General features: G+C 37.7%; 1 protein-coding gene and 1 pseudogene across 1 annotated transcript; one reads left to right on the top strand and one right to left on the bottom strand.

Moving 5' to 3' along the window:
- The first annotated feature begins 2,242 nt into the window (after positions 1-2,242).
- Positions 2,243-8,425, top strand: LOC121263058 (peroxidase 16-like). The gene is made up of 5 exons (XM_041165839.1): positions 2,243-2,458; positions 2,570-2,767; positions 2,969-3,134; positions 3,363-3,548; positions 8,205-8,425. The coding sequence occupies exons 1-5, from the start codon at positions 2,243-2,245 to the stop codon at positions 8,423-8,425; spliced, it is 987 nt and encodes a 328-aa protein (XP_041021773.1).
- Positions 8,426-11,137: 2,712 nt separating this feature from the next.
- Positions 11,138-14,644, bottom strand: LOC121263033 (annotated as a pseudogene).

The following is a 14,644-nucleotide window of genomic DNA, read 5'->3' on the forward strand; positions in this document are numbered from 1 at the left end:
CCCCCCCCCCCCCCCCCCCCCCCCAAAAAAAGAAAAAGAAAAAGAAAATAGAAAACCAATATATTCTTTCTACATTTAAACCTTACCTGTTGGCTCGGAGCTCTTTTTTTTCGCTGTACGTCAAAGCTTACCACCACCAGAAGATTGAGAATTTTGTCATATTTGTAGTTGTACAAACTGTTTTACCTGTAGTCAATTTCATTTTCTATATGATTTTGACATACAAAGGATGCAAATTAAAGGCTCGTTTGTTTTCGCAAATGAGATGAATTGAAATTAAAGTATATATTTTTTTAATATTATTTTTGTTTTAAAATTTAGAAAAGTTAAATTATTTATTTTATTTTGTGTGTAAATTTAAAAAAAAATTAATGAATAGATGAGATGAATTGTGAGAAGTTTTGAAAATAAATGAGGCAATTCGCTTGATGAGTCTGGATTTCGTTTTAAATTATATTAATAGCCTGTTGCTGACAGTGAGGTGCTTTTCGGAGCTGCGTTCTTGTGTACTGTTTTCGGTCATATCAGAATAGGTGATATTCTGTGTAATGCTCATAATCCAATAACTGAGCTTTCCGTAAATTACTCCCATTATAGTATATAGCTAGATATCATTACACACCAAAAGCCGAGATTTCTTCAAAATATTTGAGATTTGTAAAGATAAAGTAGAAGGTTTCATTTTAAAATGCGCACATAAGCTCGATAAAATATTAAAATGTAGAATGTTTTAATTTGCTAACTACGAGTCAAATTTCTGACAAATTCGTTACGTCAATCTATTGTGGGTGACACAATTCAAGTCTCACACTTAAACTCGGACCGGTTCTAATACTATTCATAAAGATTCAATAAAAATGCGAATTGCGTGTGGATTTATATTCTCCCACAAGATATTTTAATAAAATTAGCTCTCATCCTCTTCTTTAAAAAAAAAAGGTATGTATATGACATACATTTTTTAAGCCATGCCAAAGGATAGCCATGTGATCTTTGATCAAGATAGCCATGTAATCTTTGATCAAGTTAATGCACCAATATTCTTCATTCATTGGTATGTGACTATGTTCTTTAGTTGACTCACGTCGATAATGAACCAATTCTCATTATTTTCACTTGCAGATAGAGGTTTAAGACAACTTTTAGAAGTAATTTTAAGATACTTGATGCATGTTCTGCCATGATTTTCAAATCTAAAACAATTAGCTTAGTGACCACGTTAACCCATGTATCAATTAATTGGACAATCTCATAATATATTTTTTTAGAAAAAAAAAAAGGAAGTCAAAGCAACTAATTTGTCCATTTTAACCTCATAATTGACGACCGTGGCTTGTTATGATTGTTTTTCAAATGTCTTAAATGAAATCGGGCAGAACCGGTCGAAAGCATTCTAACGAGATTTTTTTTTTAGACAAAGCATTTTTGTTCCAAAAAACGTTCGAATGGAACATTTTATGTTTGAATGGTGCTAAATCACGTTAAGCTTTGGAGTATTAGGTAATATGATACTCTAAAATCACGTTAAATCATCAATTATATAAAGATTTAAACAAATTGGAATAGATCAATTTTATCATTCAATCTAAAACAAAAGAAATTAGATATTGCCTAGAATTGTTACAAAAGGAAAATAATAAATTTACAACTTTTTTATAATTCTATCTCAAATGAATGGTAATTCTAGAAAGAGTGCGGCTATACATCAGCCGCACTCTCCGCACACCTCACATGATGTTTTTTTTTTTTTTTTTTTAACACGGCACATGAGGTGTGCTGCATCTATAGGCTGATGTAAATAATTACACTTCTATAAAATTAAAATTATTTTTAATGAACTGGTACAGTAAATTGGTTGGTTGTAAAATGGGTTTCAAGAATCAAAATAGTTTGTAAAAGATCAGTTGTAACTAAGAGTATTTCAAATGTGATAGTTTGAGGTTTAAATCGAAGATTTTGGTAATTTGTGTTACAAATTGAAAAAAAAAAATTGATAATTTGAGGTGTACATTTGAAACTTCCTCAATTAAAAAAAACAAAAACAAAAATTATACACCAAGGCCAGAGTGTTCTTGTAGATTCTTATTTCTTTATCTCAACCACCTCTGTCATTCACTTTTTTCTATTTTGGGGGCTGGGGGAGAATTTTGGTTCACTTCCAATCCTGTATCTTTCAAATTTCACGTATAAATGACAATTCAATTCGACGTCGTAGCATGCAAAAGGACGACAACAAAAGATCATGGAAACTCCTCGCAGCCTCATTCTCTTGTCATCTTTACTTCTTCCTCTCCTCCTTATAACTCCTGCTTCAGCTCAACTTCGCAGCGATTTCTACAGAAACACATGCCCCAATGTTGAATCTTTAGTCCGCTCAGCTGTCACGAAGAAGTTCCAACAGACCTTTGTGACTGCTCTGGCTACTCTTCGGCTCTTTTTCCACGACTGTTTTGTCCGGGTTTGTAGCCTAGCCTGATCGATAAGATATTCTTTTCTCGTTTTTCATGGACGTTTTGGTTGAAAACATGCAGTGACTAATTGAGAGATTGGCTTCTTCTGGCATGCATAGGGTTGTGATGCATCAGTGTTGCTTGCCTCGCCAAATAATAGAGCAGAGAAGGATCACCCTGATGACATTTCTCTTGCTGGTGATGGATTTGACACTGTGATCAAAGCTAAGGCAGCTGTTGATAATGATCCTCAGTGCAGAAACAAGGTTTCCTGTGCTGATATTTTAGCTCTTGCCACTAGAGATGTGGTAGTATTGGTATGTGAGCTCCCCCCCCCCCATCATGTACATAAATTAACCGTTGTCTTCTCTTTTTCAATCTTGTCATTTTCAGGAGAAATTTTGATGGAAAGTGGCTATACAGTTTACTTGTTTCCAACAACTTGAAATAATTTACAGAGTACTTTTTAAACCCCTACTCATATATGCTTTAGTTAATGCATGACATGTAATACACAGGCAGGGGGACCAACTTATACCGTCGAATTGGGGAGACGTGATGGGAGGATATCTACAATTGCCAGTGTTCAAAAGCATCTCCCTCATCCTGATTTTACCTTGGATCAGCTCAATTCCATGTTTGGCTTACATGGTCTCAACCAGACAGATGTGATTGCATTATCAGGTACGCATTGTTCTTAACTTGTTAGAATTATGGTGTATATAAATAATAGGACGGGTTGTTCTATTTATAATATGTGTAAACACACCGCTTATTGTGAGGTTCGTTACAATTATTAAAAAGAAAGTTAAAAGTACAAATGCTTTCTAATAATATCAGATGTCGCAAACTTACAAAAAGATTTTTTTCTAATCCCACGAAGTTACCGAGGTTTAATGTATCTGATCTTAGGTGCGCCAACAATTGGGTCCTCCCATTGCAGCCGGTTCTCCAAAAGGATACACAGATTCAGCCTTCAAAACCGGATTGACCCAACACTAAATTTAACCTATGCTTTACAGCTAAGACAGATGTGTTCATTAAGGGTCGACCCCAGAAATGCCATTAACATGGACCCAACCACGCCTCGATCATTCTGTTGAAGGAAATATTCAACTTACCTTTCGGTTGTGTTGAGTGTATTATTAATAGATAATTACAAGTGTGATGACAGTAGGAAACATAACAAACCGATAAGAGAAAATTCAAAAATGGATTACAACTCGATGACTAAGTCTACTGAAATTGAAACTCTAGTTTCCTACGGCTTCGGCTTTATCTTTATCTTCTATAGCTGCCTTATCCTTAACACGCCCCCGCAAGTCCAATGAAGTGGAAATTACATTGCGCTTGGATCAGAGTGCCGCAAATCGGAATGAAGAAAGAGGTTTTGTAAAAATATCAGCTAGCTGATCCTTTGAGTACAAAAACTTCACTTCAATAAGTTTCTTAGCAACCATATCTCGCACAAAATGAAAATCAATTTCTATGTGCTTCGTGTGAGCATGAAAAACTGGATTAGAAGATAAATATGTGGCTCCAATATTATCACACCATAAGATGGGAGGAGCTGATGTTTTAATACCAAGTTCCTGCAGTAATGATTGAAGCCATTGGAGTTCGGCGGCTGTATTGGCAAGTGCTTTATATTCCGCTTCAGTACTTGATCGAGCAACTGTTGCTTGCTTTTTGCAACTCCATGAGATAAGATTTGGCCCGAGAACACACAAAACCCTCCAGTCGATCGTCAACCATCACATGACCCAGCCCAGTCAGCATCTGAAAATGCTTTGAGAGTGTGGTTGTTGGACTTGCTAAATACAAGACCATAGTTAATAGTCTGTTTTAGATACCGAAGTAGTCTTTTAGCTGACTGCAGAGAGTAAGCTTCGGTTTATGCATGAACTGAGATAACTTGTTAACAGTGAAAGCTATATCTGGCCTAGTGATTGACAAGTACTGGAAGGCACCAACTGTGCTACGAAAAAGGGTTGGGTCACTTAAATCTTCACTGTCAAAAGCACTGAGATTAGTGGAGGTAGCCATGGGAGTGCTAATGGGCTTAGCTTCATGCATTTTTGTCTTTTGAAGTATATCCATGATATACCTATGTTGAGATAAAATGAGTTGTCCATCTGACTTAATAGCTTCAATACCCAGAAAAAAATTCAGACTTCCCAAATCCTTGATTGCAAAGTCACTGTGTAGTGATTTCAACAACTCATCAATAGCATGTTTGTCTGAGCAAGTGATCAAAATGTCATCCACATAAATGAGGATGTACATGGTGAACGTGGACGAGGTATGAATAAATAGAGAAGTGTCTGAACGTGAGCCATGAAAACCAAGATCCAGAAGCCGATTACTAAGGCGCGAGAACCACGCCTGTGGGGCTTGTTTTAGGCCATACAGGACCTTTTTCAATTTACAAACATGATTTGGAAATTGTGGATGTGTATACCCTTGAGGTTGTGTCATGAAGACTTCCTCTGTCAGTGTACCGTGTAGGAAAGCATTATGTACATCTATTTGTCTAATTTCCCAGCCTGAAGAAATAGCAATAGAGAGAACTGTTCTTACTGTGGTGGGTTTAATCACTGGGCTGTAAGTTTCTGAGAAATCCACTCCAGCTTGTTGAAGATAGCCCTTGGCTACTAGACGTGCTTTGTAGCGTTCCACATCGCCATTTGCCTTCCTTTTTATCCGATAGACTCATTTTGATCCAATCACATTTCGGGCATCAGTGGGAGGTACAAGAATCCAGGTACCATTTCTAAGTAGTGCATCAAATTCCTGGTTCATAGCATGTCTCCATTGAGGATGCTTGGCCGCGTTGGTGTAGCACGATGGTTCAACCATTACAGAATCGGTTTCGGCAATTAGGGCTTTTGAGAGAGGATATCTGATGGTGTCATCGGTACGTGTTTTGGGTTTAGAGATATTATGCTTGGAGCGAGTGATCATAGGATGTTGGGGTGGAAGAGAAATTGAAGTGGATTGAGAGCAGGGGATTTCGGAGGTATTTGGTGCAGAGGTATCGGGTGATAGTGAGGGAGAAAGGTTAGAGAAGACGGGTGGGAAAGGGGAAATAATTGGGTGGGCTGAAGCTGTTTGAGATGGCACGGGCTGGGCCGAAGAAGCATGGGCTTGATTGGGAAGAACCGGTACCAACGAGGCCTGATCTGCTGCACGGGTTGAGTAAGAAGAGGGCTTTAATTTGGGTATAATGAATGGTGCAGAGGGAGATTGTGGAGGACTCAGAGTGGAGGATTGAAGTTGAAACGAGAATAAGGACTCTTCAAAAACCACATTGCGAGAAATAATTAATTTTCCAGTGAGTTGGTTGAGACATTTGTAACCTTTATGATTGGGACTATATCCAAGGAAGACACACCGAATGGATCGAGGTTATAACTTGTGGCGATTATATGGACAAATGTTAGGCCAACAAGCACAACCAAAGACACGAAGAAAAGAATAATCTGGATTACTGTTAAAAAGACGAGTGAAAGGTGATTGATTTTGAGAGACAGGTGATGGCATTCGATTAATTAAATAGCATGCGGTATCAAATGCATCATCCCAATACTTAAGAGGAACGTGACTATGGGTTAAGAGAGTCAAACCAGTTTCAACAATATGACGGTGTTACGTTCAATAGCACCATTTTGTTGATGAGTATGAGGACAAGAACGACGATGAGAAATGCCAAGAGAGGTTAATAATGTGGATAGTAAACGAAATTCACCACCCCAGTCAGACTGAAGAGATTTAATTTTGCAATTAAATTGTCGCTCTACAAAAGGCTGGAATTTGCGGAAAATAGTAATAACATCACTTTTGCAAGTTATGGGATATTGCCACGTATACCGACTATATGAATCTAGAAAGGTAACATAATATCGGAAACCATTATTAGAAAGAATAGGAGACGGGCCCCAAACATCACTATAAATTAATTCAAATGGTGCCGAGGCACGAGTACATGACTCAAAAAATGGTAACTGACGACTTTTAGAACTTAAACATGCAGAGCATGATAGACTAGACTTAGATGCGGCAACTGGTAAAGAAAATTTTGACAAAACATGACGAACAATTTTAAAAGCTGGATGACCCATCCGAGAGTGCCATTGAGGAAGCGAGACTCGTTCACCAATAAGCGCAGATGGGGGAGAAGTTTTATTGGATATAGAGAAAGGATAAAGCCCGTTCTTACTCAGCCCGTGTAGTAGAATTTTCCCCGTTGCACGATCCTTCACAAAAAAGTATTAGTAGCTGCAGTGAATTTTTGAACAGAAAGTAAATTCTTGGTAATTTGAGGCACATGAAGGACATTGTGAAGTAAAAAGGAAATTGTAGGAGTAGAAAGTTTAGAAGTGCCGAAATGTGTAATGTTCAAACCAGTGCCATTTCCAATTCGGATTGTATCTAGGCCAGTATATGCTTCAGCAGTGATATTGAGATTGGAAAGATCTGAGGTCAAGTGATGAGTAGCACCCGTGTCTAGATACCAGTTCAAATCACTTGTTGAAGACGAACCAGTGTAATATGCTTGCATAGATGATGGATCACGTTCGTAAGATTCATCATAACGATGATAACAACGTAAAGCAGTGTGTCCCGGTTTGTTACATACTTGACAAACAAGTCGAGACTCAGATGAATTAAAGCTTCGACCACGATCTCTGCCACGATTAAATCGACCAGATCTACGAGCACTAGTGTTGAAACCAGAGGCACGCCCAGATCTGCGTCCACCACGAGACCCACGCGAACGAGATACAAAATTCACACCGCCCAGAGTAAGATCATTGAGTGATTGATGATGTTCCAGCCGAGTTTCATGAGCTATCAGATGCCCATAAAGATCTTCCAAAGAAAGTGGGTCAACCCGAGTTGTTACGGAGGTAACAAATGAATCATATTCTGGTCCTAGAACCACAAGAAAAAATGAGACCAACTCAAATTCATTGAGTGGTTGATCAGCCGCGGCTAATGTATCGGCAAGGGTAGTGAATTTATGAAAATAGTCGGAGATGGAGGAACCACATTTCTTGAGTGTAGCTAGTTGGTAATGAAGATTCATGGATCTAGCACGGGATGTGGAGATAAACATTCTTTCCAACGTCAACCAGACTTAATGAGAAGTATGGCATTTGATAACATGGGCAAGAACAGTTTCAGAAAGAGATGAATTTAGAGCTGAAAGGATTAATTGGTCTTGCATAATCCATTGCATAAAAGCCGGGTTAGGCACGGTTTGATGTGTGGCAGTAGTGATCATGGGGGACGGACAAACAAAAGATCCATCGACAAAGGAAAATAAGTGCTGACCTTTGAGATAGGGGACAACCTGCGCCTTCCATAGCAAGTAATTGTCTCTTGTAAGTTTAATGGGTGTAAAATTGGGGAGGGATGTAGTGGGTGCCTGGAAGGTGTTTGTAAAAATGGGTGGGGGAACAAACTGGGAAGAGACGTGAGTCTCGGAAATGGGTGGGGTTGAGTCTGCCATTACCGACGTTAGTCTTAGGCTCTTGATACCATGTTGAAGGAAATATTCAACTTACCTTTCGGTTGTGTTGAGTGTATTATTAATAGATAATTACAAGTGTGATGACAGTAGGAAAGATAACAAACCGATAAGAGAAAATCCAAAAATGGATTACAACTCGATGACTAAGTCTACTAAAATTGAAATTCTAGTTTCCTACGGCTTCGGCTTTATCTTCTACAGCTGCCTTATCTTAACAGACAACGCCTATTACAGAAACCTTCAGCAAGGAAAGGGTCTCTTCATCTCTGATCAGGTATTGTTTACAGATGCAAGATCAAAGCCCACCGTCAACTTATTTGCATCAAACAACGATGCTTTTAGACGGGCCTTTGTGAGCGCCATTACAAAACTTGGAAGTGTAGGGGTCAAGACTGGAAATCAAGGTGAGATTAGAAAAGATTGCACGAGGGTGAACTAAAAGAAGACAGTACGTAGAACTTTTCTTTCTTTCTCGCAGCTTTATTTTCTGTTCATATCCTGGTTTTACTTAAATTAATTTCTTCAAACTTTGTGATTTGGGAGGGTACGTATGATCATCTCCATGTACGTGTAAAGTGCAACTCAGATATTTCAATCTTTACGAACTTATTATGATTGTAACTTAAAGAGTGTAATAATGATTAGTCCAATCCAGGGACAGCGTCTTGAAAATGAGCATTTCGTAGAACAACTTCATTTCGTAGATAATAAGCATTAATTCGCCAGCGAAAGGCGTGTAAATTTGATGAGGATGGCATGGGGCATTCGAAAGAATGCTGGAAAGCTTAATTTCTTTAAGATATATTCCGAGGTGACGTACAAAAGCTGGAAGTTTTTATTGCAGAAAGAGCTCGTAAGGGATACCGTAGACTGATTTTAGCTGTACGTAGACTGTCATATATGGCTCCTTTCATTAGATTAGAATAAATAAAACTGGAAAGATGTTAGCAAGCAAGCATGAATCACCATTTCCTCATTTATCATCCAATGATAAGTAACGAATAACAAATAGTTTTTAATAATTTAGGTTTGGTTAGCGGTTCAAATGAGATAAAATAAGATATTTTAAATAATAGTAAAATTTTTGAGTTAAGATGAGATCATGAGATGAGATTATTTGTAAAAAAAATATATATTTAGATAGAAAGATAAGATGAGATGATTTTAGATTGAATAATGCTAGAGCTCTCGTTGGGGCTCCCATTGGAAGCTCCTGCTGGAGTTCTAGTATGTGTTTTTTTTAGTTCTTTTTTTATATAAATTTTTTTAACAATTTTAAATATTTTGAAAAAATAAAACAAATTTATAATATTATTAAAAAATACTTTCTTAATCATAAAGTAAAATAAAAATTATTTTTTGTCCCACTAAAATATATTAAAAATAAGTAAAATAAATTTAGGGATTTGATAAAGTTGACGGTATGATTACTTTGACTTTTTCAAAGATTTGAAGTTGGCAGGAGGAGGGGGGCGTGAAGCAGTGGTCTATTAAGGGTCAAAAGGATTCGTTCGGATTCGAAGATGAGTTGAGATGAGTTGTGAATAATAATGAGATAGGTTATGAATAGTAATAAAATTTATGAGTTAAAATTGATGAATAGTAATGAATAGTAATGAGATGAGTTGAGATAGGTTACGAATACAAATCGAATTGCGTTTGGATACACAAATACAACAAACTGTACATTTCAGATGAAATGGTTTGTGTTTTATCTGTATATCTAAACCGGCCCTTAATGCTTCATTACAAGATGAAAGATGGAAGAAGATTGTAGAAGGATGATAACAAAAAAAAATATTTAATAACCTTTCTCTTATTTGAAAGGAGGCAACCTAGGACAAGATAACAGACATTTGCATTGTCATTAACATTGCATATATAGTTAAAGATTGTGTCAAGTCGCCTATTTTTTATCCATGTCAAAACTGGAAAACGATGTAAAAAAGTCTTTTTATAGTTGGAATGTAAAATATGTCGATTTTAAAAATTTTGAAATACAAAGTATAAAAAATTTTGATAATTTTGAGGACATGAAAGTATACATCTTCTAAAATTACATTAATGACGGTGGTTAATAGTTTTTTTTTCTTTTTCTAATCAAGCATGCGTTATATTAAAAAGAATCAGAATACAGCAGTGTTCAAGGTGTATCCTTTCCATTGTTAATAAAAACAAAACATCTAACGAGATTATCTAAAAGTATGCATCCAAAAATAAGATTGGTAGCTACTCATTAAACCACCGAATGCGCATATTGATTTTGAGATCGATAAATTTTGTCTATTTTCCATTCCATTTATTTCGTCTGAATTCAACATATTACGGGTCCCAATCTTGAAACCCAACAAGTAGCCCCAGAACACAAGGCCCTATCTGAAACTCATAATGAAGCCCTAGAACAGAAGGCCCAGGACTCGGTGGCTACAAAGCCAACAACCAAATTCCTCGAACTCATTTGGTCTCGTTAACCCACAACGGTGTTCTGTTCTTCCTGAAAATCCATGTTGTTGCAGATAATTAGAATCTCGAGGGAAGTGATACTGCGTACTATTGTATCACTCATATTGGCCGAAGAAGTAAAAAATATCTCTGGAATTAGTCTTCATAGTGTCAACACTCGCAGTGAGTTCATTAGAAGTATGCATGAATTGCCTTCTGTTGCTTGTCCTTGAAAGCAAAGTCAGAAGCACAATAAATAGGTGGCAGATAAGCTCGTACATTCAAGTTCTACAGTTTGCAATTTGTCATGGTGGATGCAGGGGATAGAGACAAGGAATCGCCTGAGAGATCGTACCCCAAGTCCCTAAAATGACACTGGAAAAAACACTTTTTTAAATAGTTTGGCAACAAATTTCTTGATCAAGGAAATCCCATCAGAACTCTCTTGGCCAACTCAATCATGTTGAACGACTTTAATTTTAACTAATCTCTATTCCCCATTTGGCTTCTTGTCGATTGTCCGATCGAAAGTTTGATGCTTCTTGATCTGAAATCTTGTACATGTTAGACTCTGCAGTTTGATAACTCCTGTTTTGGTGCTCTTTGAGGCGGAAATCTCCTCATATATACCATATTGTTCATATCATTCTTTCATTAAGTTCCCATCTGCCCATGTAATCGGAGAGTTGTTTTGCTTCCACATTGGCTCTTCCAAGATTCAAAGCTTAAACACCCCACTAAACTAATAAACAGGACAAGTAAGGTGATAACTTGGTAGTTCACCTATTTACAACAATGTACACACCTCAGAAATAGGTGTTAATTATGCATTTATCAGGGGAAGGTGGCAGATAATTCAGGAATCTTAATGCGCAAACTGTGTAAATCCAGTGGTTCATGTAGAGTTGAAAGGATAAACATCAACAAGTTCAAGTCCGAAGTCCTATTTAAGCTTTAGATCTTGGAAAAGCCAATGTGGCCGGTTTCTTTCCTGATCTAAAATCGCACTGGAACTGCTCATGGGGGTGGTGGGGTCACTGCAGTCCTCCCCTCGATCAGATTTGAAAGAGGCAGATGAATCAAGCTCCTTGCTTCCCATATGGGAGGACTCGCAGAATCCTAATTCAGGTTGGGAGGATTTCAATGCCTTCTTGCTCAAGCTACCACCAATGCTTAATGTCAGCTCCACTTGGCTATCTTCAGCAGACCCATCGATGCTCATCTTATGAATTCTGGTGGGCCCGTGGGAGCTTAGCCCTGCTCGGTCTTCGTCAAAGGTGGTGCTGACTCCCGTTGAGATGTCTTCCCCAGCAGGCCTTTCAAGATCAAAACCCCTTGGCATTCTCATGGTGTCTCCAGAGCAACTGCCACTTCTCTCCCTTGAGTTTGGATCGTCTCTCAAGCTTTGACAATTAAGATTAAATCCACCAGTGGTTTGTGTTGTTGGTGGATGGCTGGAGTTAATGAAGGGAGAGTGGTTTATATCTGAGTTAGTCATGGAACCACAAAATATGTTTTGTTTGAGTTCTTTTTTCAGCTCCTCCATTAGCATCTTTTGCACACTGTAGAGCCTGTGGAGTTCCCGTACCTGCAACTTTCAATCTGTTATTACATTGCTAACTTCCATCAACAAAAAGTTCCTGTAATTACTGTGTTCAATTGATAAATAGCAAACTCATAGGATGTTTGAAAGGTTCAGAACTTTTAAGGAGACAAGTCAATAGTGTGTGAAAATAGTTAATTAAGGGAATATGATCTCATATTTTATTAAGAGGTGGTTGGTGGGGCTCTTGGAAATGATGGACAAAGCCAATAGTGTGGCTCTGGTTGTTATAGCAGGAAACAAGAGTTATGTTTAATATAGCTATTGATGCCACCAGATAAAAGGACTAAAGTCTAAAAGTGTTGATTGTGATGGCAGTAAATGCAATGATTGTAAGTATTTTGCATTATGCTAATGAATCAGATGTGCCAGCACAACTAACTCCTTCCTGGCACAGCGAGTTCACCAAAATAGGTAGAATATATGTGAAAAGCCTGAAAGGGAGCCTTTATTTTTCATTTCAGGGAAGAAATATTTGACACCAAAAAAGCTTGGTACAAGCCCATGGCCCTATAACTGTACCGGTTAATGTTGAACAGATCATTACAAAATTTGCAGAAAAGAAAAAAGAGGAGTATCAGTAACTAAAGATTCCTGGTACCTGGTGTTTGAAGACATCTTCATGCATCTGCATTGTCCTTTTGATGGATTCTATGCTGTGATTTTCAAGCTTCTTCTCCATGGAGTCCCCAAGGTTGTCCACACCAGTCCTAGAACAATTCCCCTTTATTCCCCTAATCTGCAAATGCTCCCAGTCATCCACACAATGCACAACAAAGCTTTTGCTGTTTGGTGAGGCTGCTAAGAGATCGATGGCGTATTCAATTTTAGTCCCCATGCCTGAAATAATAAAACTGTCAATTTGTTTCCAATTATAACATATTTCAACATACATCTTGAGACACATCCCGGATTTTTGGCTGGTATACTATTGATAACAGTTCGCAATAATTACCAAATTTTAATAAAAAAATTTCTGAAGATATTGAGACATTCTGAAACTAGCAGAGAACAAGAAGATTTGTCCATATTTCTCCCTCTTTCTTATCTTTTTGAGTTTCAGTGGGGTGGTTGTGATTTATAGGAAGCCACTACATGAAGGTGGAGACAGAGTTTGGTTGACTAAGTCAGTGTCTGATGCGAAATTCAGGCACCAAGAACTAATGGAAAGATCCGATCACGTTATCTCCAACCTTGTCAAAATCATATATGATTGCTAGAAATAGTTGATAAACACTTCCAGCTAGTGGAACTCATCCACCCCCCCCCCCCCCCCCCAAACAAAAAAAAAAAAAATACTCATACTTGCCTTTAATTGCGGAAGATTGTCCTTCAATTCTACCAAATCCCTTTTTGATGCCACAGACTATTTTGCTACATAAAGGAAATTGTGGAAACAGAGGTCTTTGGGGGTACTAGATAAAAGGTGAACAGAAGGAATTATTCAAAACTGCATAGGCAGCTCTGAAAGCATATTCCAACAGTAGACAGACAATGAAGAAGGATGGAAAAGAAGATACGATGTGGGCAATATTGAGACCAAAAATGGGAAGTGGATCTTTCTTCCTCTCTCACTCTTTCTTTGGTGCCACCATCAGTGGCTAGAACAACAGTGGTCTTCATCCCAGGAAAATTGCTCTCAGAAAGTGTCCACTTCCTCCTGTTTCTTCCAGTGGCCTTTTTGCTATCCACATGATGAAATCACACAATAGCCCAAAGTATAATATGATGATGCTCAAGATTAATAACTTAGAGAAAGCAAAATTAATTAATTACTAAATAGTAAAAGAGAATATGAGATAGAAAGAGCCAGGGATTCAGTTTTTGCAGCAAATTTACTGTTTGAGAACCATCAATTTGTGTACTGTTAACTATTTAATTGGAAGATCCTTTTGACTTTCAAGCTTGTTGACATATCTCTATGCATACAGCACAAATAACACCATAACAGTCCCCAACCCCCCTCGAGCGGAAAGATTGAAGGAGCAGTATTTTTAAAAAAAAAAGGAAAAGTTGCTGCTATCACCTACATTACTTATTACATGAAAACAAACAAGAACTTGCATGAAGAGTCATCAACAAACTTGTGAAAAGACATCTTATAAAGTCACGTTACCTGTGACATAAAATGGCCTGATCGTGATTCTCTCCTCCGAATCTCATTGAGCTTCTTCCTCCCTCATGCCACTGCTTTCACCCATATGCTGGCTTTGCTTAATAAACTAACTAGAATCAAAAGCATAACTAGCCAATTATTCACTCATCAGAACCCATGAATCATTTTTCGAAACATGGACGGAGCAATCTAAGCAGTATAACTGTGGTGATGTTGGCAAAAAGACTCCTTGACACCTCTTTACCAGCAAATCTCTTGGCAGGCCAAAACCTGCAATCTCTCACTTTACTTGGAGAGAACACAAAGCAATCCTCCCTCTAAAAATAAAAAAAGCCAATAACCTCGATCCGTGTTAATAATTCAGACTTGACAGGCTGTGAAGAAGGGAAGCAAGAAAAAAAAAAAGCTGGACTAGCTATGTTCTTGTGTGTCTAATATTTTGAGAGAGAGAGAGAGAGAGAGAGAGAGAGAGCTGTTATATGGTGTTGTATTATTAT

This window comes from Juglans microcarpa x Juglans regia, chromosome 4S, assembly GCF_004785595.1.
Source record: "Juglans microcarpa x Juglans regia isolate MS1-56 chromosome 4S, Jm3101_v1.0, whole genome shotgun sequence".
Classification (NCBI taxonomy): domain Eukaryota; kingdom Viridiplantae; phylum Streptophyta; class Magnoliopsida; order Fagales; family Juglandaceae; genus Juglans; species Juglans microcarpa x Juglans regia.